Source organism: Myotis myotis, unplaced genomic scaffold, assembly GCF_014108235.1.
Source record: "Myotis myotis isolate mMyoMyo1 unplaced genomic scaffold, mMyoMyo1.p scaffold_m19_p_11, whole genome shotgun sequence".
NCBI lineage: Eukaryota > Metazoa > Chordata > Mammalia > Chiroptera > Vespertilionidae > Myotis > Myotis myotis.
The window spans coordinates 41,821,263-41,846,702 of record NW_023416315.1 but is presented as its reverse complement, the minus strand read 5'-3'; the positions used below and the strand labels follow the sequence as shown (position 1 = coordinate 41,846,702).

Sequence of the window (25,440 nt, the reverse complement as noted above, 5' to 3'; positions counted from 1 at the left end):
TTCCCAGTGACATGCGCGCGTCCCTGCCCGCGCGCGGCGGGGCGAGTGCACCAGGCGCTCGCTCCCTGCAGAGCGCTCATCGCCTGCCGGAGCCTTTGCCAGGCGATGGGGTGGGAGGCGCTAGAAACCACTTAGCTACAGCCAACCGCCCAATGCAGCACTCGCACGCTCCCCCCGCCAGCGGAAGCTCCTGCGAAGCACAATGCAGCACTGAGGCAGCGCCGCGGTGGAGGCTGCAGCGCCACGGCCGCCGCAGCACCGGCCGGGGCGGGGAGGGGGCGGCCCGGGCGAGCGGGGGGGGGGCGGGCGCTGGGCCAGGGAGTCGGACCAGCTGACCCGGCATGAGGAGCTGAGCGTCTCCAGCGAGGTGGCTGACGGCAGCACCATGCAGGCGGCGGCGGCGTCCGTGCCCATCTTGCTGCTCTGCGCCCTGGGGACCTGCCCCTTGGTGCGCGGCGGCCGGGCAGGTAAGTTCGCCACCCTCTGTGGCTTAGGGACGTACCGTTTGCCGGGCATCTCTGCAGCCCTCCGGCGCATTGCAAAGGGGCATCCCCATTTCCCGAGTGCGCGGGGAGATTTTTTTTTTTTTATTTGGAAAAGTGGAGCAAAAATACGTGTGGGGGCGCGCGGATGCATTAGAAGCCTTTGGTCAAATGTCTGTTTTTCTTTTGAAGAAGAGGCATGCGGCGGATGGGGAAGGGGTGCTCTGCTTCTGGGCCCCTATCCTGGATGCGCTCAGAGGAGCGGGTCCCAGGCTCTCCGATTGCTGCCTGCGTCCTTCCCAGCTGGGGTCCGGGAGGGACGGGGAGGTGGAATGTTCAGAGGGGAGGGGTCGGGCCGCAGGACCGACGATTGTGAGTCAGGGTCATTATTTTCGCGTTTTCTTCCCATTCCCTCCTTCTCCCCTTCCTGCCTGGAGGAGACGCCTCGTTGACTGAGCTGGAGAGGAGGAACGAAAACGGCTTCCTGGAGCGCCAGAGCATCGTGCCGCTCCGGCTCCTCTATCGCTCTGGCGACGAAGACGAAACAGGGCACGACACGCTGACCACGCGGGTGCGGGGCGACCCCCGCGGCGCTCAGGTGAGAGGCGCGGTCCCGCGAGGGTGTCCTCTGCGCTGCCCAGCCCACCCGCGACTCCGCATTTGCTCTCGGTTGCCCTGGAGATGCAGTGTCTTAGGTGAAATGAGCGCCTAAGTAGAAATCCTACTAGTCCAGCAGGACGCTCCCTGCTTAAAAAAATAAAAATAAAAATAAAAATCGGAAATGGGGGACCCCCCCGCCCCCCCGCGCCCCGAACAACCCCTGGCCAGGGCCTGTGCTTAAGAGGAGTTTGTGCAGTTTGCCTCCAGCAGTGCGGCTACTGAGCGAAAGGGCGGAGACCTTCTCTCCTCTCAAGGAAAAGCAAAAGGCCATGCATGGGCAAGAAGGGATATGATATTTGGGCAGGATTTGCATCATTATTATTGTGGTGGTTGTTTTAATGCTAAGAGAAGACTTAGAAGTGATTTAAACCACAACTGGTGCTATAGAAAATAGGAGAAACAAACCTAGACATCCCTAAGTAAACTCAAACCATAAAAATAACCTAAACTGAAGGGTTCTCCTCTCGCTCAATATGTGGACCCCAGATTTGTGTCCAATCACCTCCACTTTCTAGAAAAGACGTCCCCCTCCCCGCTTTCTTCGTTGGTAGAAGCCTTCTTGGTGTATTTAGGGCCATGGTATTTATTGGGCACTTGTAAATTATGATTTTAAAAAATCGAAATTTACCAGTTACCTGCATTTGGATTAATATTACACATCCACAGATATACCTGAAAATTATTTTGCACTTTCTGGTGAATTTCAGTAAATATCTGGGGCTCTGTAAACATTTTTTGAATTCATATACATCATTCTAGCAACCAGTTCACCTACCTGTAAATGCTTATTAAGACAGAACTTGTTTATGTAGTTGAAATTTTGTAAACTTAACTGAAGCAAAATTACAATTTGTATGTGTAAAATATGTAAAAATAGAAAAATACTATTTAAATTGGTATTTGTAGCCAAATGTTAAAATTTTAATATAAGTGAGGAATTAATTTAAAGGGCTACAATAAGTTATCAAAGTTAGATTATTGCAGTAAAAAATCTAATATGCCAAGTCTTTAATGAAAGATTCCATGATTTGAATTAATATTTGTTAAATGCCCATTTTTCTTTTTCATTTTAACTTGTTTCCATAGTAAAACTGAAGAAGCAGAGGGCACTGTCTTATTTTTCAATAAGTCAGAATTATTGTTGTGGAGGAATAAATTTTAAACACACACAAAAGTAAATATTGTAATGAACCCCGCTTTGACAATTAGCAACTTAATTACCAATTAATTCAATTATCAGTCTTCTTTTACCTATATCCTACCTATTTTCTTCCCCTTCTTGTATTATTTTGAAGCATATGATATCTTTCATTTATTAAAATTTCACTCAGCCTTTCTAAAAGGTAAGGATTCTTTAAAAAATGTAACCATATAATATCTAACATAGACATATATTAAATATGTAAATATGTTAAAATGTATATAAATATATTAAGTAAATTTGCTGTATATACACATAATACATACATATTTATGTTTGTTTGATCCAGAACCCAAATAATGTCTTTCGACTGCAATTAGTGTATTTTGTTTTGAAGTCTCTTTACTACATGGTTTCTCCTCTACATTTTTGGTTTGTTTTTCCTGAAGACCTGGGGTCTTTCATCCTGTAGCGTTTCCTACAATGTGAATTTTTGCTGATAGATAGAGCCAGTGCTTTAATACAGATCACAAAGCCTTTCTCAGGGAGCAAGGGAGACCGAAGGAAGCAGAGAAGCAGATAAAGGGAAGTGCAGGACTGAACCTGGAAGTGCTGTCTCTGCCGCAGGCTGGTCCTGTCCACAGAACCTCTGCCCTTCTCTGTGTTGGTGAAAGACCAGCACTTGGGAAAACAGGCCAGTCCTCCTCCTTTGCTCCCGGTTTATAGAGCTCGACTTCTGCAGGGTTTTTTTGTTCCTAGGCCTCTCCACTTGGGGCAGAAGACACCTTGGGCCCCTGCAGTTTCTGCTTTCGACAGCAATAAACCTCACAACTGAATAGAATGACTCTGCCTTCCGTGAGGGGTGAATGAATTGGTAGGATTTAGGTTAAACGCACGAATAGATTACTAATTCAAGCCAGCAATGAAAGTGAAGATACTGTCTTGCCATCAAAGTAATTATCACAGGAAATCATCTCAGTGCCTGGCACGTAGTCAGGTATACACAGCACATCTGGCTGGATGTCTGGATCACCTGGGCAGCCCATGCAGCTTTCCGTGCTCCTTAAACTCGAGTTAGAAATCACTGATACGAGGACTGAATTGGGCAGAGTTGTGAAGACCTACTTGCCATATGCCAACTTTTCCGGCAGTTAGGGAACTGAGGAGTTTTCTTGCATTGTGGCATTTCTAGTTTCCTAAGAGCTGTAATTTGACCTGAAAACATAAGGTGATTGTATGTGGCCCTTGGTATTTCTTTGGTAATTAAATAGATATAATTTATGGCATCTTAGCTATGCTTAGATATTTTTTAGCAACTTCCTTTCTGCTTTAGAAATAAAATTAGGATGATTTTCTGTTAGCTTACAAAACACATATTCATTTGTTGATTTGTTGATTTAAAGGCATTTATTTACTTGAGCCTCTTCTGTGTACCAACTTCTGTGCAAGGCCCTGGGAATTTAAAGAGAAAAGAGCCCAGCCAGTGTGGTTCAGTGGTTGAGCATTGACCCGTGAACCAAGAAGTCACTGGTTCGATTCCTGGTTAGGGCACATGCCTGGGCTGTGGGCTTCATCCCCAGTAGGAGGCGTGCAGGAGGCAGCATATCAATGTTTCTCTCATCCATGTTTCTTCCTCTAAAAAAGTCAATAAAAACATATTAAAGAGAAAAGACACATTTTTCACCTTTAAGGGATTTAGAGACAAATGGGAAAATGGATGAGTAAATAGCAGTTACATTCTGCCCTTCTGTGTGTGATTTTCTGGAGGTGGTCCCAGAAAACTGGAAGCAGAGAAGACCTATTATTTAACCCAGGGAACAGTCAGGATGGACTTTTCGGGGGAGATGCAGTGTGAGCTGTTTTGAGAGTAGGAATTGGCCAGATTAAAGGGAAGGGTCAGGAACATGAAACCCAAGGGGCAGCAAGTACATAGGCACATGGAGTCAGGACACATTTTTTTAAAAAATATATATTTTATTGATTTTTTACAGAGAGGAAGAGAGAGGGATAGAGAGTTAGAAACATCGACTAGAGAGAAATATTGATCAGCTGCCTCCTGCACACCCCCTACTGGGGATGTGCGCGCAACCAAGGTACATGCCCTTGACTGGAATCGAACCTGGGACCCTTCAGTCCATAGGCCGACGCTCTATCCACTGAGCCAAACCGGTCAGGGCAGGACATATTTTTGTTAACCGCAGATAGTTCAGATTTAAGGGACAGATGAGACAAAACAGGAAAGCAGAGAGATGCTGTGGCACCTTCATGGTTTGCTGAAGAATTTGGACTTGGCCTTAAAGGCAATCTAAGATTTTCATAGGGAGAGTTAATTGACCAGATTTGTGTTATCATGGGATAATCTTAATTGTTAGAAATGAATAGTTTTAATTTCAAAGAGTCAGTGAATGGGTTTATTTACTTTAATTAATAGGTAAATGCCAATTCACATACTCATTAAGCTTCACAGAAACTTAGTTTCCAAGTAGACTGAAAATACTGTAGAAATGAATTAATATTTACAAAGCACTTAGAACAATGTTGGGCATGTTGTAAATACTGTGAGTTTTCGTTAAATAACAAACTCCCCCAGGCTTCTTGAGTACTATTTAGTTTTGTGACATCACTTTAATGCAAAAATGATGCCCTAATCACTTAAGTTTAACACATTCCCAAGAGTAATTTACAGATTACTCAAATTTACATAACCACGTGGAATCTAACAGTGCTAGAGATGGAAGAGACCTTAAAGGTCATCTCCAGTAAGTCAGGAGTTATCTCTCACCGGATAAGATCAAGCCGTTGACCCAGAGTAAGGAAACAAGCCATGTATTACATTTCAGAAAGCTCACAGAACTGTGATAGTATAACACACCTCAATTTTACTCCTAATGTGTCCTTTTTTTCAGTTTTTATCACTAAATGGAGCAGAACACATATTTTGGGGAGAAATTTACATTTTAGTTCTGTGGAAATAATGGCAATTTTGTGTGAAATAATAATTCTGTCGGTATGAGTCCATATTGCAAAATATTTCTTTATTACATGGGCAGTTACTTGAATGCATGCTTTATTTTTATCCCAAGTGGGATTATACCGAAAGCTTATTATGCCATAAAGTCCTGGAAATGATAGTCAATGACATATTTGCTGTGGGTAACCTTGCTTTCCTCCAGGTTATCTACCGCGTCTGAAGTAATTTCAGTCTTGTAAAATAACAATCAACTATAATACTCAAAATGCTCAGTGTCTTCTCTTCTCACTTGAAATTATTTGTGCTGAAGGAATTGTATGTTTGCAGATAAAAGAACAGAACATACTTTTAACGGGACATCCCTATGAGCACGATATCACCTACTGAGTCTTACTGATGATTTGATACTGATAATCATGAAATTGCTATTTTTAAGACTAAGCACCTTACTGGTTACTCCTTGTTTGCTATCCATGTGTGACAGATTTCTGTGGCATCAAAGAAAGGTTACTTGGTGATTTATTTTGTTGTGTGGTCACCCTATAAATTTTCAATAATTTGTTTTTCACCCAGTAATTGCATGTCTCTACAAATAGCAGAATTTCTTTTTGTCAGAAGACTTTGTTGTTAGCAAATAGATGGGCTACTTATTTCTCTGTCTTGTTCCCTGGAAAGTGTTGCAGCTTCTCAAGTAGTCGGTCAGGTGCCAAGAACATAGACCTACAGTTTGTCATAGTTTTGATAATCAGTAACGAATGGGGAAAGTGCAAGGTGGCAGCAAGATGGCAAGCAGTAGGAGTGCTCCCTTTTTATGATTTTATTTATACATATGCCTAAGCATGGATGAGCTGTACTTAAAATTGTGCTATTTCACTTGGGAGCTCTGAGTCAGCTTGATGGTAAAGTGTCTGCAGTAGTGCTTCCCTGGCGGAAAAGGGCTCCTAGAATTACAGTTTTAGAAGTATTTTGCAAGGAGAGCACAAACCTTGTCTTTTCTTAATGTGCATTTGTTAAACCTAAGTAGCTCAATATTGATAAAATTTCCCCACCAATCATAACTTTGTTCTGCTGCTGTAAATAGGAAGGAGACGTTTCTTAGTTCATTTCTAGTCCTCTACCAATTAAATAGTTAAGAGAAAATGAAATTCAGAATTGTAGGAGTTTCCCTGAAATCTTGTTTTTACTTTACAAGGTTCCCAATTTGTATATATTTCTTTGGGGCATCTTTGAAATTCTGCCTAATGATTTTACTGTGCACAAAAAGAACCTGTCTTTCATAGGTTCTTTATAGCTACACATGGAAAATTCTGAATTATTCTAAGAGCTTAGGGGTTGATACAATTTTTTTTTTTTTTTTTTAGTTTTATTTGCTTTCTTATATTTCAAAGAATGCCAAGTGTTTTTATCATTTTTAATGATTAAATCCCCTCCTAAAAGTCCATGGCCTGGGGCTGGCTTTAATGTCACAACACTGAGAGTGAACCTAGGAGGTCTTCCATGGGGCTCAGATAGAGCCACATTTATCATTAAGTCCATGGAAAAGCCCCACAGAGAAAAAGAATGGTAATACAAGGAGGAGGAAGAGCTGAAGAAGAGGAAGAAAACTTGAGGGGAGAATAGAGAGTAGGAGGAAGGAAAGAGAATTCAGGAAAAGAAATAAATACAGTAGGGTTATCATATGTTCTAGTATGTACTAAAATATTTAATCTGCGGTAACTTAATATGGTGACTTTTTATGTGCCAAATGATTTTCTGAGTACTTGATGTACATAAACTCATTGCATCCTTACAGGAATCCTGTGACAGGTAATGCTTGTCAGCTGCAAAATCACAGAGCTGGAAGGTGGCTGAGGCCACTTGAACCCAGGCACCTCAGCTCCATTGCACTGCCTGTGTGCTTAACCACGGAGCTAAACTGGCCTATGGTAGGAGACCACCAACATTTTCTTAGATGTCATTCGGTGACCCTGGGGTCAAAGATTTCTTACATCTGCCCCATTGAAACTATTTATTTCATTCAGTGCTTGAAAATGCTTGTTAAACTTACGAAGTCTCTTAGAGAAGAAGCTTGCAGAACACAGCAGGGATGCTTCATTGCACTACCTAGAGAATGAGAATGGAATATAGAATAAGACTTAACATTTAAAAGGGGAGAAACTTCTCCTGGAGGAGGTGTGTTTTGTTTGTTTGGAACTGGATGTGTACACTGATTATTAGAACTGTGGTAACTCAAGGTTTTAGTATTCACCAGTCAACACCAAAATTACATATGTTTTTAGTAAAATAATTTTTATAAAACAGAAACATCAAATGCTAAAGAAGGATCCATATTTATATAATCTTCTTCAAAGGAAAAGGTACAGAGTATCTTTTTTAAAATTTTATTTTATTGCTTAAAGTATTACAAAGAGTAGTACATATGTCTCCTTTTTTTTTTTTTCCCCCTTGACCTTCCCCCGGCCTTACCTACCCCCCAGTATCTTGCGTTCATTGCTTATGCTTATATGCATGCATACAAGTCCTTCGGTTGATTTCTTACCACCCCCCCGCCAACTTTCCCCAGCCTTCCCACTATAGTTTGACAGTCTGTTCGATGCTGCTCTGCCTCTGTATCTATTTTTGTTCATCAGTTTATAATGGCCTTTATTATCCATAAATGAGTGAGATCACGTGGTTTTCTTCCTCTGACTGGCTTATTTCACTTAGCATAATGCTCTCCAGTTCCATCCATGCTGTTGCAAATGGCAAGAATTCCTTCTTTTTTACAGCAGCATAGTATTCCATTGTGTAGATGTACCACAGTTTTTAATCCACTCGTCTGCTGATGGGCACTTATGCTGTTTCCAAATCTTAGCTATGGTGAATTGTGCTGCTATGAACATAGGGGTGCATATATCCTTTCTGATTGGTGTTTCTGGTTTCTTGGGATATATTCCTAGATGTGGGATTACTGGGTCAAATGGGAGTTCCATTTTTAATTTTTTGAGTAAATGCCATACTGTTTTCCACAGTCTGCATTCCCACCAGCAGTGCAGGAGGGTTCCTTTTTCTCTGCATCCTCGCCAGCACTTGTCAAAGTATCTTTTTTGTCTTCACAAAACAAGTAGCTCCAGGGTCCCAGGGGCACATTGATTCCATGTTTAGCACTTGTTATGTCCATGTCTAGAAATGGATCTAATGTCTGCTGCTATCTCACATGTTCTTTTTAAGCGCATGGAAATATTTAAATGGCAGCAAAGAGTATCTGCACTCTGAATGTTTGTTGGAGTTTAATGTGCCAGAAATTCGCTTAAAAGAAACTAATTATGGAGAATTATCTTCTATTTCTCCATAGTGTCCTGACCTCACCTCCAGAGATCCTGGGTGGGGGTATTTTAAAAAATCTCCACAGTGGATTCCAATTTGTACCCAGGGTTGAGGAGCTCTGGGTGTTCTTCAGATTTAAGAGATTTTCTTTTCTTCTTAGTCTCTTTGTATTTGAGTTAGTTACAAGAGAGTTTGGTATCTGAATTGGTTATCAGTCTTCTCAGTCACTTCCTTGACCTCTTCAGTCATCTACCAGGCTTTTTTTTCTAAAGGATATTTTGGACATTGTACAAAATATTCCTGAGTAACCAGTTACAGTATTAATCGAAGTCTTGGAAAACATCACATGATGTCTCGTCAGGACCAAGAGGAGAGATTGGTCCTGTAACTGTGTTTCCTTCTTTGAGTTGGATGCCAAACATTTAGAGGCAGATTGTGGCCTCCTGCAAAGTGAAAGGCACAGCGTGAGCTTTCAGAGCAGCTTCCTGACCCTCTCATCAGCGTGCTCCTTCTCATCCTCCCATTTCAGCTCAAAAGTCCTCTGCGATATCTCTTGGTTCATGAGATTTATCAGCCATGGAAGTCTTGGATCTGTGCACATTATCATATGCACGTTACACTTTGATTAAATTAACAATGAGGATAAAAGAAAAGTAATCTCTGAGAGGTTTCCTCTGTCCATTTTCCTAAAGTAGTCCCACCTCACCCTCTCCTTATTACACCACTTTACTCTGTTGTCTTCTAACACTTGTTAGCATTGGACATTCTTTTTAATGATTGGTTTGTTTATTGTCTTTCTTCCAGTATGCCATCACTAGAATGTGTAAACTATGAGAATAGTGATCTTGTCTCTTTATTCAGGACACATCTCCATTGCCTAGAACACTGAGTCAGTGTTCAGTAAATACTGATTGAATGAATGAATTTTCCCTCACCTCCAGTTTCCTCATTTACTTAAAATTTTTATTTTATCTTGTAATTGTTCATATAAACAACCTGAAATTCCTTTTGGAACAAGGTAGGGTTCCAAATAGATAAATGCATGAATAATTTTAGTCTTTTAAAATATTGAATTTATAGACCCTTTGATAGTTATAATTATTTTACAAATAATTAAATAGAGTTCAGTGTGCTGTATTTTAAAATATAGACATACTTCTGGTTGCCAGAGGGGAAGGAGGTTGGGGACTGGGTGAAAAAGGTGAAGGGATTAAGAAGTATAAATTAGTAATCACAGAATAGTCACAGGCTTGTAAATTATAGCATAGGCAATATAGTCAATAATATTATAATAACTATGTATGGTGCCAGGTGAGTACTTGAAGTATTGGGAGGAACACTGTAAAGTAAATGAATGTCTAACCACTATGCTGCACACCTGAAACTAATACAAAATAAAACTGAATGTAAACTGCAATTGAAAATTAAAATTAGAATAAAAGGAAAAAAATAAAAATAAAAATGCTTTTATAAAAAAACTGATTTTATACTTCTAGATCAGTGGTTCTCAACCTGTGGGTCGCAACCCCTTTGGCAGTCGAACGACCCTTTCACAGGGGTCGCCTAAGACTATCCTGCATATCAGATATTTACATTACGATTCATAACAGTAGCAACATTACAGTTATGAAGTAGCAACAAAAATAATTTTATGGTTGGGTCACAACATGAGGAACTGTATTTAAAGGGCCAGAAGGTTGAGAACCACTGTTCTAGATGTTTCTTACTTCTGATTTCATCATTTGAGTTGCTTTTTTTTTTTTTTTTAAATACATTTTATTGATTTTTTACAGAGAGGAAGGGAGAGAGATAGAGAGCTAGAAACATCGATGGGAGAGAAACATCGATCAACCGCCTCCTGCACATCTCCTACTGGGGATGTGCCCACAACCCAGGTACATGCCCTTGACCGGAATCGAACCTGGGACCTTTCAGTCCGCAGGCCGACGCTCTATCCACTGAGCCAAACCGGTTTCGGCTTGAGTTGCTTTTAAGAAATAAATCTGTTTTTCCCCCAGCACAGACTATTATATGTAATTTCATCTTGAAAATAAAATTTTAAAAATGCTGTATCATAATCCAGAAATATCAGCAATTCTAACTGGAAAGAGAAAGAATAAAGAACTTAATCCTTTATCTGCCCCACTCCTCACCCCTGCTCAACAATCTATTTGTTGTTTATATTGAAGAAAATTTTCAGAATCATGTTTATCAGCAAGGGTAAACAAATATTTTTCTTCTCCTTTTTAAAAATTAATTTTGTACCAGGGTATTTTTAAGACTTAGCAATGGTTGCCCTTTTGTTGTATTTTTTGGCCCAAGTAAAGAACATTAGATAACTCTTTGAAGATGGGAAATCAATGATGCTTTCCCAGACAGGCCTCAAGAGCTCACATTTTGCCAGTAGTTTTAGACTTTCCTATCCAAGGCAGAATTATGATAAAAATGGGGAAGAATATTGATGCTGAGATACTGAGAATTCTCATTTAATTTAATTTCTGAGGTAAGTTTAGCATGATGTTCTTAGAGTTCTTAATGATCTTGCATAGACAATGTTCTCTCATATTTAATGAAGGAAAATACTATTAATTCATAACTTAACCAGTTTGATATGAAATCTACTTGAGGTCATCGATTAATGAGTTGTTTAGGACATTTCTTTTTTAAAAAAATTTTTATCTTCCAATTACAGTGATGTACTATATTATATTAGCTTTGAGTATATAACCCAACGATTGGGCATTTATATTACTTACAGAGTGATTACCCTGATAAATCTAGTGCCTATCTGATACCATCCATAGTTTTTACAATATTATTGACTGTACCCCCTACATCTCCTTGACTATTCTAAAAAAAAACTATCAATTTGTACTTCATCCTTTTACCTTTTTCACCCATCTCCCCAACCCTTCTCCCATCTGGCAACCGTCAAAATGTTCTCTGTATCTATGAGTCTGTTTCTGTCCTGCTTATTTATTTATTTATTTAGATTCCACATATAAGTGAAATCATATGGTATTTGTCTCTCTCTATCTGACTTATTTTACTGAGCACAATACCCTCTAGAAGATTCATCCATGTTGTTGCAGATGGCAAGATTTCATTCTTTTTTATGGTTGAGTCATATTCCATTGTATAATATATACACTACTACTTCTTTATTCATTTATCTATTTAAAACATTTTTTGTTAATCCTCAAATATGGAGGATATTTTTTCCATTGATTTTTAGAGAGAGTGGAAGGGAGAGAGGAAGGGTGAGAAAGACAGTGTACACTGAATTGTACATTCGAAGCGAATATAACATTAAAAGAGAGAGAAACATTGATGTGAGAGAGACACATCGAATGGTTGCCTCCCATATGCACCCCAGCCAGGGCCGGGATGGAACCTGCAACCCAGGTACATGCCTTTGACAGGGAATTGAACCTGCTTGGGCTGATGCTTTAACTACTGAACAAACCAGCTAGGGCTCATTTATTTATTGATGGACACTTAGGTTGCTTCCATATCTTGGCTATTATAAATAACTAGAGGCCCAGTACACAGATTCATGCACCAGTGGGGTCCCTCAGCCTGGCCTGTGGACATCCCCTGAGGGGTCCCGGATTGCGAGAGGGTGCAGGCCAAAGTGAGGGACCCCATAGGTGCACAATCAGGGCCAGGGAGGGACCGCGGGAGGGCTCCAAGGGTGTGTCCTGCTCATCTCACCTAGTCCTGATCGGCCTGACCCTAGCCCCCTGGTGATCAGTGCACGTCATAGCGACTGGTCAAAAACTTGAACAAATGGTCAGACACTTAGCATATTAGGCTTGTATTATATGGGATGCTGCAATCAACATATGGTGCATATATTTTTTCGATTTAGTGTTTTAGGTTTCTTTAGATAAATACCCAGAAGTGGAATTGCTGGGTCCTTCTTTGTCTCTTATTATAGCCTTTGTTTTGAAGTCTGTTTTGTCTGGTTAGGACATTTCTTAAATGTTCTGATTATGAAATCATGAAGTTTGCAGTTATCATAGGGTGATGGGGTGTAAACATTATTTTATGTTTATTTATTGGATAGAAAAACATTGAGTGAAGGCATGCATCCTCATCTTCATTTTTATTTCTTCCCAGCATTGAACACAGAGCCTTGTACATAGGAAGTGCTCAACAAACCAATGTCAACTGAATGAAATCACTGGTGCCATGACTTATAGAGCCTTGTTCCATTCTTATGCCCCCAGATCTCTGTTGTCATATCAGATTTTTTCTGGTCAATTATTTTCTCTTTCTTTCCTCCTCTCTCAGTACAGGTTCTGTCACTTTCCTGTTGCTTCTTTCCATTTGTCATTTTCCTGGGAATTCAGCCTCACTCTGTTCACTTTCCCTATGACCCCACTCTATTTCTGTCCAGTGCCTCTTTTTCTCTTAGCAACTACAGTAAAAAACAAGTCCCTGAAAGGTTATTTACATTCAGTGTTGGGAACCATCTCTGCTGCACGGTGCTGGACCTAACTTATTTTGGGATTTGAAAAATGTGTTATAGTTCAACAAGCTTTGCATTTAACTACTTACCATTAAGCGTGTGAGTGTGTGTGAGTGTGTGAGTGTGTGAGTGTGTGTGTGTGTGTGTGTGTGTGTGTGTGTGTTTCTTTTTTTCCTATTTATTTCTTTTGTTCCCCTTAAATTGTTTCTATTCCTTCTCTTCTTTGGGTGTGGATTCAGATGTCCCTTCTGCTCTTCACTGCCGGACTAATCGCCGTTCTAAAATCATTCTCCTGTTCTCATTGCTCACAACCCCCTAGATTTAAACACTGAGTTATGTGCTCACTCCATCCTCCACCCTTGTTGAGCATGTCACTTCTTCTCAAAGTCTTACAGACTGTTCCATTGCCAGTTGCTAGAGGACTCAGACACAGTACTAAGGAATGATGAGGCACTTTTACAGGTATATTGAAAGTAAAACTTGCCTCACAGGCCTGTCATAAAATCATCCCTGCTTATGTGTGTGTTAGGGTGGGTTGGGAGGTGGGGATTAAAGCACTGATCACTTGGGTGTGTCAATAGAAGGTGTCCCCATGAGATAGACTGTCATTCCTATCCACCATCGTTTGTTTACTGCTTAGCACTGTGCCTGATTCATAGTGGATGCTCAGCAAATACTAGTATTTATGGTCTGCCTCTGTTTGACTTTTCTGTCTCAAAGATGCAGAAAAATGTTCTGTGACCATTTATGTCACTGATTTTATATACTATTGATGTTATTTTCAACCAGTTGCAGTATTTCTTTCCTCTGGATTACTCATCTTTTGTTGGGATGGGTTCAAGAGGAGGATGGGCCTCCTTCCACATTTGTGCCTTATCTCTGACCTCTTTCTTCCTCTTCCTCCACATGTATTCTTGCTGGCCCAGCAGAGCTACCCTGGCTATAGTATTCCCAGGTTCTGGGAGAATCCCATCACCTTGAGCATCTGAACTGAAATACTGTTCTCTTGCTTCAGGTTTGAGGCAGGGCTTATTAGGAAAGGCAGGGCCATGATGATGAGGAGAGGGAACACTGGAGAAAGTGGTGGGAACTCAGACAATGATTGGTACACTGTCATTTTACCTCATAAAGCCGCCTTGCTGTCTCTTGGCTGCCTTAATCACTGTGACAAAATCATTCATGTCAGTTTATAGCCCTGTCTCTCCCAACAAAAATAAATCCAAGCTATTTAACCTTTGTGTGTGACTTTATTCACCAGATTTTGCCATTTGCTGCCCAGAGCTGTATTTTCTTTAAGACAATGATGTGTGTCTTCTCAGAGAGTGACACAATATTTTTGATGGATCTGAACTCATATGACATGGAGTTCAGCCAAGGAGTTCCCTTGATATTTGTTCTCAGAGTTTTGATTTTTTTTTCTTTAACTGTAGTTTTAAACTGAGGCCATATCCCCTTCCTTTCTTTCTTCTTTCTTTCTTCTTTCTTTCTTCTTCCTTCCTTCCTTCCTTCCTTCCTTCCTTCCTTCCTTCCTTCCTTCCTTCCTTCCTTCCTTCCTTCCTTCCTTCCTTCCTTCCTCCTCTCTCTCTCTCTCTCTCTCTCTCTCTCTCTCTCTCTCTCTCTCTCTCCCTCCCTCCTCCCTCCCTCCCCCTCTCTCTCTCTCTCTTTCTTTGACAAGTTTCAGGTACATCTTGTCTAATAATGTTTTATTTTTTCAATTTACTGTTCTTTTAGAAGCTTACAAGGTAATATAAAATATTTTACTGTCTTTGTTTCTTAGGTGGTAGATGTTACCCATATAGTACTGTGACTCCATGAGATCTCCATGCCTCTAAAAGCTCTGCACATCTAATTGAAACCAGAAAGAACACCCCTAGAGACCAATCCCTTTAGAATAAGTAGAGACCACAGGGAAGGATGGCCCTCTGGGCTGTTTTGAAGCATATACATGTTAGTGTGAATGAAGGATCTGAAAGTAGGTTTAAGATCAGAAAAGAAAATAAGGGCTTGTGGTGGAGAGGCAATTCCATCAAAATGTTAAGATCCAGAAACTGGCCCACAGAAATTAACTGTTTTCACGACTCCAACTGACCTACTATAATATAATCTCAGGAACAAAATTATTCATAGTTTTAAAAAATATTTTTATTCATTTCAGAGAAGAAGGGAGAGGGAGAGAGAGATAGAAACATCAAGGATGAGAGAGAATCATCAATCAGCTGCCTCCTGCCTGCGCCTACTGGGGATCAAGCCCACAACCCGGTCATGTGCCCTTGACTGGGAATTGAGCTGTGACCTCCTGGTTTATAGGTCAATGCTCAACCACTGAGCCACGTCAGCTGGGCCATATTTTAATTATATTTAATAGGTTTTTCTAAGAACTTTATTGAAATATAATTTACATATCATAGAATTTACCTATATAACAAGAGTCTACAATTCAGTTTATTAGTATATTCAAACAGTTGTACAATCACCACCACCACAATCAAGTTTAAAGCATTTCCATCACCTCAAAAAAGAAACCTCACACGCATTCTCCAAACTCTCTCCTGTACTGCCTACTCTCAAACCTAGGCCTAGGCGGCCACAAATCTACTTTCTGTCCCTATAGACTTGCCTCTTCTAGACATTTCATACACAAGGAATCTTACACTATGTGCTCTTTTGTGACTAGTTTTTTCCATTTAGCATAATGCTTTCATGGTTCATTCATGTTGTAGTATGTGCTACTTCATTCCTTTTTATTGCTGAATGATATTCCATTTTCCATTAATTTTGATGAACATCCCCCCCCGCCCTTTTTGGGGAATTATGCATAACACTCTTATTAACATTTGTGCAAAAGTGTTTTTGTTTTTTTTTAAATTAAATCTGTATTGTTCAAATTATTACAGTTGTTCCTCTTTTTTCCCCCCCATAGCTCCCCTTTACCCGGTCCCCACCCCACCCTCTGCCCTTACCCTCCCACCCCACTGTCCTCATCCATAGGTGTACGATTTTTGTCCAGTCTCTTCCTGCACCCGAGAATAGTCAGTCCACTCCCTTTCTATGCCCCTGATTCTTTTATATTCACCAGTTTATTCTGTTCATCAGATTATTTATTCACTTGATTTTTAGATTCACTTGTTGGTAGATGTGTATTTGTTGTTCATAATTTGTATCTTTACCTTTTTCTTCTTCTTTCTCTTCTTAAAGGATACCTTTCAGCATTTCATGTAATACTATTTTGGTGGTGATGAATTCTTTTAGCTTTTTCTTATCTGTGAAGCTCTTTATTTGACCTTCAATTCTGAATGATAGCTTTGCTGGGTAAAGTAATCTTGGTTGTAGGTTCTTGCTATTCATCACTTTGAATATTTCTTGCCACTCCCTTCTGGCCTGCATAGTTTCTGTTGAGAAATCAGCTGAAAGTCGTATGGGTACTCCCTTGTAGGTAACTGACTTTTTTCTCTTGCTGCTTTTAAGATTCTCTCTTTGTCTTTTGCTCTTGGCATTTTAATGATGATGTGTCTTGGTGTGGTTCTCTTTGGATTCCTTTTGTTTGGGGTTCTCTGCGCTTCCTGGACTTTTAAGTCTATTTCTTTCACCAGGTAGGGGAAGTTTTCTGTCAGTATTTCTTCAAATAGGTTTTCAATATCTTGCTCTCTCTCTTCTTCTGGCACCCCCATAATTCGGATGTTGGTACACTTGAAGTTGTCCCAGAGGCTCCTTACACTATCTTCATATTTTTGGATTCTTTTTTCATTTTGCTTTTCTGGTTGGGTGTTTTTTGCTTCTTCATATTTCACATCTTTGACTTGATTCTTGCGATCCTCTAGTCTGCGCTGGAACTCTGTATAATATTCTTTATTTCAGTCAGTGTATGCTTAATTTCTAGTTGGTCCCTTTTCATAACCTCGAGGGTCTCACTAGATTTATTGAGGGTCTCACTAAATTTATCGGTGGTTTCTAGAAAAATTCTTGAAAAACCTTATAAGTGTGGTTTTGAACTCTATATCCAGTATTTTGCTTTCCTCCATTTCTGTCATTTGTGACCTGTTTCTTTGTCTCCGCATTTTTTATGCTTCCCTGTGTTGACAGAGTGGCTTTCTGTGCTAGGTGTCCTATAGGGCCCAGTGGCTCAGCCTCCCTAATTACCTGAAGTGGACACTCTTGGTGCACCCCTTTGTGGGCTTTGTGCACAGTCTTGTTGTAGTTAAGCCTTGATTGTTGTAGGTATCCCTGGGAGGAATTGACCTCCAGGCCAATTAGCTGTGAGAATCAGCTGTGTCTACAGTGGGAGAACTTCTGTGCTGGAGACACCCTTATGGGGCAAGACTTGCTTCAGTGGGGCTTTGGTGCTCACTGAGTCTGCCCCTTGAATGTGTCACTTATGGATGTGAAGAGTTGTAATCTGGTATTGTCTCACACTAACCACTGGCTACACTGGCTCTTGGATCTCCAAGGAGGTGCAAAGCCAGCCATTGCCTGGGTCACCAAGCAGGAGCTACAGAGAGATCTTCAGATTCCTCCTCTTTGTATTGGGTTTGGAAGTGCCAGTTGAGGCCCAGCTGTGTAGCAAGGCAGGCTGCTATTGCTGGATTGATTGCTTTGGGGCTCCTTGACCCAGATGCTGTCTGACAGGTTTTAGGCTGAGAAAGGAGAGGCCATTCATATGCAAAAGCCACTGCGCACAGCGTAGGTGGGGTTGTAAATTGGGTGGGGCAGGGTCTCAGAGAATCATCAGGAAGGAGCAAACAGCAATGGCTGCCAGTCTGCCTTGCACTGGGGAGGTCCCAGCCCAAGAACAATGACTGTTGCGAGCATCTCTGTCCGGAAGAAAGCTGCCCCCGTGTTCCTGCCCTGATGCCAGTTTCTCCCCATATGTGTCTGGGTCCCCCAGAGTCTCGCCTGGCACTGGAGTTATGAGCAAGTGGGAGTTTGTATCTCCCTCTCGATTAAAAAAGCAGCGTACTCGGGTACCAGCCTGTTCCGTGCCTCCGCACCTCCTACCAGTCTCAATGCACTTTCTTCTTCACCTCTTTAGTTGTAGAACTTCCACTCAGCCAGCTTTCCTGCAGTTCTGGATGATAGTTGTTCTGTCTTTTAGTTGTAATTTTGATATGTGAGAGGCAGCAAGTACAGGTGTTTACCTATGCCGCCATCTTGGTTCCTCTGTGTACAAAAATTTTTGTGTGAACATATGAAAACATGCACACACCAAAATCAAAGTAAGTCATTGTGAAACAATACTTTCATCCATAATTCATGCAGCAGTATACTTTTCATTGTACTCTGTTTTTTGTCATATTTTAAAAAAATTCTGGCCAGGTTATGCTTAAGTGTTTTCAGAGCCTAATGATGGATCATGATCTGACCTACAGATTTAAAAACTGTCCCACAAAATTCCAGACAGACGAGCCTAATACCTACAAGGCAGCTCTTTTTTTGAGCAGCTCTGGGAAAGGTTTTAGAAGGTTGAGTCAATGTGTGCCTGCTGGAGCTTCCAGCCATTAATTTTTATTTCTTGTGCGTTTACTGGCAACAGTATTAGAGACATCTCTATGCTGTATTACTCATTCCTCCCCCCTCCCCTTTACAATATATTTTTATTGATTTCAAAGAGGAAGGGAGAGGGAGAGAGATAAAAACATCAATGATGAGAGAGTATCATTGATTGTGTTGCCTCCTGCATGCTCCCCCCCGCCCCCACTCCCCTCAGGGATCAAGCCTGCAACTTGAGCACGTGCCCTGACTGGAAGTCAATCCATGATCTTCTGGTTCATAGGTTGATGCTCAAGCACTGGGCCACACAGGCTGGGCCTTTCCCCTTTTTTTTATCCTCACCCAAGGATATGTTTATTGATTTAAGAGAGAGAGAAAGGAAGAAAGGGAAAGAGAGACAGAGAGAGAAACATCGATGTGAGAGAGAAACATCTATCAGTGCCTCCCATATGCACCCTGACTGGGGATCGAACCCTCAACCTAGGTATGTATCCTGACCAGGAATCAACCCACAATCTTTTGGACGATGCTCCAACCAACTGAACCACCCGACCAGGGCAGTGTTACTCATCCCTTAGTTGTTATGTGGCATCAATGAAATCAACCATGCAAAGATGCTTGTGAAAAATTTTTTTTTTATAATTGTAAAAAGTTTTATGTTTTGTAATAGTTCAAGTTTACAAAAAAGTAGAGAAAATAATGGGACAGACACTCTTGTACTCACCATCCAGGTCAATAAAATTTAGTAGTTTTTTTTAGTTTTTTTTAAGGACATAACTTTATAGATTGAGTTGATACTTTCCTTCCTTTCATTTCTCCTCCCTTCCCAGAGGAAATTACCTTGCAATTGGTGTCATTTTGCCTGGCTTTCTTTTCATACTTTTACTACATAAATATTTCCATAAACAATTGAACTATTTTGTGTGTTTTTTAAATATACATATTTGGTATCATATAGATCCTTTTGCCACTTCTCAACTTTGATTTTCAATCTCTTATGTTGATACAGGTAAAATAATTGAATTCATCCTTTTTTATTGCTATCTGGCTTTCTGTTTCATAAACCTACCAGTTATTTATTTTCCCTTTAATGACATTTATAGACTGTTTCCAAGTTTTTGCTCTTATAAGCAGTGTATGCCATTGATATATACATGTATTTCTGTGGGGTATGTATTTGGAAGTGAAATTGTTGGCTCTTCAGGTTTGTATCTTTTCAGTTTTTCTACATATTGCCACATAGTACAGTGAAATACCAATTTATATTCCACCATCAATGCATGAGGCTTTCTGTGCATTGCCATCTTCATCATCATTTAGAATCATAGGACTTTTAAATGTCTGACAACATTGTGGGTGTGAAAATGGTGTTTCGTTATTTTACTTTCCTTTTTTTTTAAAAAAAATATTTTATTGCTTTTTTTTACAGAGAGGAAGAGAGAGGGATAGAGAGTTAGAAACATCGACGAGAGAGAAACATCGATCAGCTGCCTCTTGCACACCTCCTACTGGGGATGTGCCCGCAACCAAGGTACATGCCCTTGGTCGGAATCGAACCTGGGACCTTTCAGTCCGCAGGCTGATGCTCTATCCACTGAGCCAAACTGGTTAGGGCTTACTTTCCATTTTTATGATGACTAATAAGATAGAGTGCCTTTGGGGACTACTAGTACATTTCTTCTCTGAATGACCTCATCACATACTTTCCCCAATTTCCTAGTGGGATATTTGTCTTTTTCTTATTGATTTATAGGAGTTTTAAATATGTTATGGGTTCTTTTCTATTATTAGTTATCTCTGTTACAAATACTTTTAAAAAATGTTGTGGCTTACCTATTCATTACCCTGGTATCATTTCTTGTGACAGATTAAAAAATGTTTTTGATGTGTTTCATACTGACCCTTTCCTTCATGATACTTTGTGTGTTTGTGTATTATATTACTATTTTAGAATCTACTATAGTTTTATATAAGTCTTAATTTTTAGTAAATCAAATCCCTGGTGCAGTATCCTTCTTTAAAGAGTAAATGAGACTTCATAGATTCTAAGCCCACCTTTTGCCCCTAGCTAACTGTGTGAACTTGATGCACACTTCTCTAATCCTGACTTTTTATACCAATAAAATAGCAATAAGAATAGTACCCAGCAGGGAAATGGAGACATTTGTAATAATGTAAACAATACAGATAAAGTAAAAAAAAAAAAAAGAATAATGCCCAGTTCAGACATTATTGTGAGGATTGAAGGTGATAATACACACAAAGCTTATAGCTGAGCATTTGGCATATAGTAAGAGTTTAATGAACGTTAGCTGTCTTTTGTTTTCTTTTTTTAGCTTTCATAATTATAATTTCTTGGTATAAAACTGGTGTATAATTTTTTCTATACATAAACCACTGGAATTCTCTGATTTTACAAGAGCCATGATTCACATCAAATGTTCCAGGAAGTAGAACAATTTGGACTCTGGTGCTAATTCTGAGTTCCAACTTTGTTCTCACTGTATCCTTTCCAAGAATTTAGCAAATCAAGTTATTCTTGCCCCCTTTTCCCCACCCCATAATATTAGTTCAGGTATCAGGTGGGGTTTATTTTTTTAAAATGGAATGAGCAACCATGCAGCTCCTTTACTTTGGGATGGGAGACATCTCTGCATGAGCTAAAACCTCAATAGTCTGTAGTCTGAATAGGGCTGCTCCCAGCAGGAGAGTGAGGGAAGGAAGGAGAGCAGGTTTCCAAGAGGGTAAGAGGCAGCTAGGTAAAAGGTTGGACTCATAGTTCCCAAACAAGGCTGAGTTTAGAATCTATATTTTTAACTGGATTAGAGGATAAAGTGTTCTATTTTAATATCTCGTTTTAGTTTCTTTTTTTAAAACCATGTTTTATCTGAAGAACTTCAAAATGTAAAACTCTAAAGGAACAGACATTTGAGGAAGAAAGGGCTCCCCAGATTTTATAGAAGGTAGCAGTTATTATAACCAAGTCCATTCCTCTTCTGTGAAAACTAAGATCATCTTGCATTTGAAATATATTTAGTATAACAATATTGATTTTAAATGCAGTTTTTATAACAGCTTTATTATGATTTATGTGCCATAAAGTTCATACTTTTAAAGTGTATAGTTCAGTGGTTTTTAGCATAACTTTTAATAAAATATTTAGTCATGCTTAATTCTCTTTCCCTTTCTGTTTTGATCTTCACTTTTTACCATTCTGCTGTTTTGGTCCCATTGTAAACTAGCTGTGATCATAAGTTCCTTTGCTCAGTGTCTTGCTGAGACAACTCTGGGCCCAGCGTTCCGATTTAGCCTTTGGCTCAAAAGAAGAACTTCCATTTTCTTGCAGTGAATTCCCATATTTAATAAATATTTCAACACTTAACCAATCAAGCATGTGTTCCTGAATCTCCAACACTTTTCAACAAACAGTCTTTCCAAAATCTGTTATTCCAAAATTAATTGTTTGTGTTATTTCTCTTTCTCAAGAAATAATTAGGTTAGAAGACATCCGTCTGCTTTTATTTTAGTATCAGATGTTCACTGCAGAAAGTGTTGAGGAAAAAGGAGCTCCAAGTGCAGATATTATTGTTGCTGGGGTGTTAGGGGGGTGTCTGTGTGGAGGTCTTTGCAGAACATCCCATCTCCATAGGGCCAATGGGTCAGTGTCGTCCTCACATTTCACTCGAAAAAGCTGTACTTGTCTCTGCACCTTCTGGCCCTTGTACAGTTGGGTATTTTAGTTATGCTTGAGCTATTAATCATGCCTTTTTATAGCTCCTGTACTCTGCAGTGTGTTTTCACTAGAACTAAAGGTTCTTGATTTCTCGTTTTGTCGTCCTATCTTTGAGTAATGAGTGAACCAAGAAGATTGCAAATATTTAATGGACTTTGATTCTTGTACCTTTTCTTAAGAAGTTTAAACTTGCCAGTTTTGCAATAAGAATTTTTTCATTGGTTCTTTTATTTTTCAGATGAAGGCTCACTAACTGTTTTGGGTGACACTAACATTGTGTGTGTGCGTGTGTGTGTGTGTTGGAATTTATTTCCTGTGATTTGAGTTGTGAACTGACATTTAAAGTTTTTTAAACAATATATATTTTTATTGACTTCAGAAAGGGAGAGAGAGAGAGAGAGAGAGAAACATTAATGATAAGAGAGAATCATAGATCAGCTGCCTCCTGCACTCCCTCTCTTGGGGTTGGAGCCCGCAACCTGGGCATGTGCCTGCCAGGAATCGAACCTTGACCTGTGGCTGAGCTGTGCATTGACATTTAAAAATTTCATTCAAAAAATATTTCTTAAGGGCTTACTACTATTTGTCATGCACTATCCTGGGTCCTTGGGATATATGAGTGAATAAAAAATTCCCAAATTTTGTTCTTCATGGCACTTAATGTTTTAGTAGGTAGACAAAAACATAATACATGATAAATTACATAGCATATTAGAAGGTGGTAAATGCTATGGAAAGAAAGGAAAAATATATAGCATGGTAATGGTCATTGGGAGTACAAGGGGGATGTAGGGCACATAGGTTGTATTTAATAGGGTGGTTCATTAAGTTTCACAGAGAAGGTGACATTGGGAAAAGCCTTGAAAGAAGTGGGGAGTGAACCAGGCAGATATCTGAGGAAGAGCATTGCAGGATGAGAGAATAGCCAGTAAAATGGCCGGACCCAAGGCTAGAGCTTGTTTATTAAGAATGAGTAACAAAGAAGATGGGTGACTGAAGGTCTCATTGAAAACTATATGCGGGGAGGTGGGGGGGTGGATATTTGGAATTATCCATACCTCTGGCAGTATTTTCTTTTTTTTTTTTAAATATGTTTTATTGATTTTTTACAGAGAGGAAGGGAGAGGGATAGAGAGTTAGAAACATCGATCAGCTGCCTCCTGCACACTCCCCACTGGGTACGTGCCCGCAACCAAGGTACATGCCCTTGACCGGAACTGAACCTGGGACCCTTGAGTCTGCAGGCCGACGCTCTATCCACTGAGCCAAACCAGTCAGGGCCCTCTGGCAGTATTTTCAGTTTCCTTTGTGTTCTCAAAGGGTTGTGTTATCTCATTAAAGAAGACCGTACAAATTTTCACTGTGGTGGCTGAATGTAATCCATCCCCACCAACTCCACACAATGTAATGCATTTGGATTCTTCTTTGCAAGACAGAATTACTCCTGTCCACTTAAATGTCTTTCTCTTTTATGTTTAGTACAGACACGGCTTTGGATCACTCTGTCTGCAGGATGTATTATCCTAGGTGGTTGGTAGATAATTTTAGTGCTGACCTGCCATAAAGTTTACAAAGAAGCAAGTCATTGTTACTGTGCCTAACAGATGAAAGCAGTACTTCCAAGTCATCTTTGACCATATCCTGTTTCACAAATGGAGCAAATGGGCCTACATCGCATTAAGAAAGTTTTGTTAGCTATTTAAGAGGGAAAATAAGATGATTAGGACAGACTTCAAATACAGGTTGACAAACTGTCTCAAGAGCTTATTAAATAGGCTCAACAATCATTTTTTCAAGATGGTTTTGAGTAGATGTTTGTTTCCTCATAGGTGGGAAATGAATCATTGAGGTTCCCAAAGGTCAAAGTTCTAACCTTCTCTATCTGACCTATAGATATTGCATATTTCAAGTTATATAGTCAAATGACTACCAAACTCACTAACAAATGTTAGTTGAATACAATGAGCACCGGAATACAGGGTAGACTTTTTTCTTTTAAAAAATATTGATTTCAGAGCGGAAAGGAGAGAGAGAGAGAGAGAGAGAGAGAGAGAGAGAGAGAGAGAGAGAGAGAGAGAGAGAGAAAGAAACATCAGTGATGAGAGAGAATCATCAATTGGCCTCCTCCTGCACACCCTCTTCTGGGGATTGATTCCGTAACCCAGGCATGTGCCCGGGCCTGGAATCAGACCATGACCTCCTGGTTCATAGGTGAATGCTCAACCATTGAGCCAAACCAGTTGGGGCAGGTTAGAATTTTTTAGGGAGAGTCAGTGAAATGCATATGCTGGTAATGATTATACTCTCTGTCTAACAAAGATAGTGCCTATAACTACCAGAGAACTCACAAAGAAAGCAACCTTCATTATGGTTATATTCTTGAAACTATTTCCAATTTTTGGATATTACAATTTGCAAAATAACTTTTGTTCATATTATTGTGAGATAACAATTGCCAGGTTTGTTTCACATTTGTAAGTGAGCACATATTTTGTACCAACCAAGTGCTAAGTGTTGGGAATATGGAGGTACTTGGTGCAGAATTGAGACTGGAGGGTAGTGTAGCTGTGAGGCATGGACCTCCAAGAGATAGTGAAAGGAATTGTCATCAGGAGGTGAAAAGTGGTAAGCAAGAACAATTCTGACTTCTGGATGTAACACCAAATTCTGTTCACACATGCTCCGACTTTTGCTGCTCAATAATAAATAGCCTACTTTACATGTATTCAGTCTTCCCAGCGATCCTCGGAGGTTGGTACTATTGTTCCATTTACTAAGTGGGAAAACTGAGGCACAGAGAGATTAATCACCTGCCCAAGGTCATTCAGTTTGGGAAAGGATAGGGGTAGAATTTGAAACAGGAAATTTGGCTCTAGAATCTGGAGTCTTACTACCCTCTGCAGCTTTTAATAAGTAACTGCTCACAGTCTCAACTGCTTCCCTGAAGGAGGGAAGGCTCCTTTAGGACAAGAGTGTAGCATGGGATTATATTACTGTCTGGCATAGTGGTAACTTGTGTTTCTGGACAGTAAATATGTGTGGGCACTACTGTGTCTTTCTCAGCAGCAGGTACGGTTGCCATGGAGTCCTGTGCATGTGGTAGGGGCTGTGGGACGTGTGGTATAACGGAGAAGGTAGAGCACGCAGGGAAGGCCAGACAAGGGCAAAGAGGACGGCTTGGTGGCAGTT

At 40.2% G+C, this 25,440-nt stretch overlaps 1 protein-coding gene across 10 annotated transcripts in view; it reads left to right on the top strand.

Annotated features, from left to right (window-relative positions):
- Nucleotides 1-322: 322 nt before the first annotated feature.
- ADAM22 (ADAM metallopeptidase domain 22) overlaps nucleotides 323-25,440 on the top strand; it is a 179,938-nt gene continuing 154,820 nt past the window's right edge. For all 10 annotated transcript variants that reach the window (XM_036328278.1, XM_036328277.1, XM_036328273.1 and 7 more), the window contains exons 1-2: nucleotides 323-467; nucleotides 920-1,080. In XM_036328278.1, the coding sequence (XP_036184171.1) occupies nucleotides 386-467; nucleotides 920-1,080 (243 nt within the window). In that variant the 5' untranslated portion in view covers nucleotides 323-385. The remainder of the gene's footprint in view (nucleotides 468-919; nucleotides 1,081-25,440) is intronic.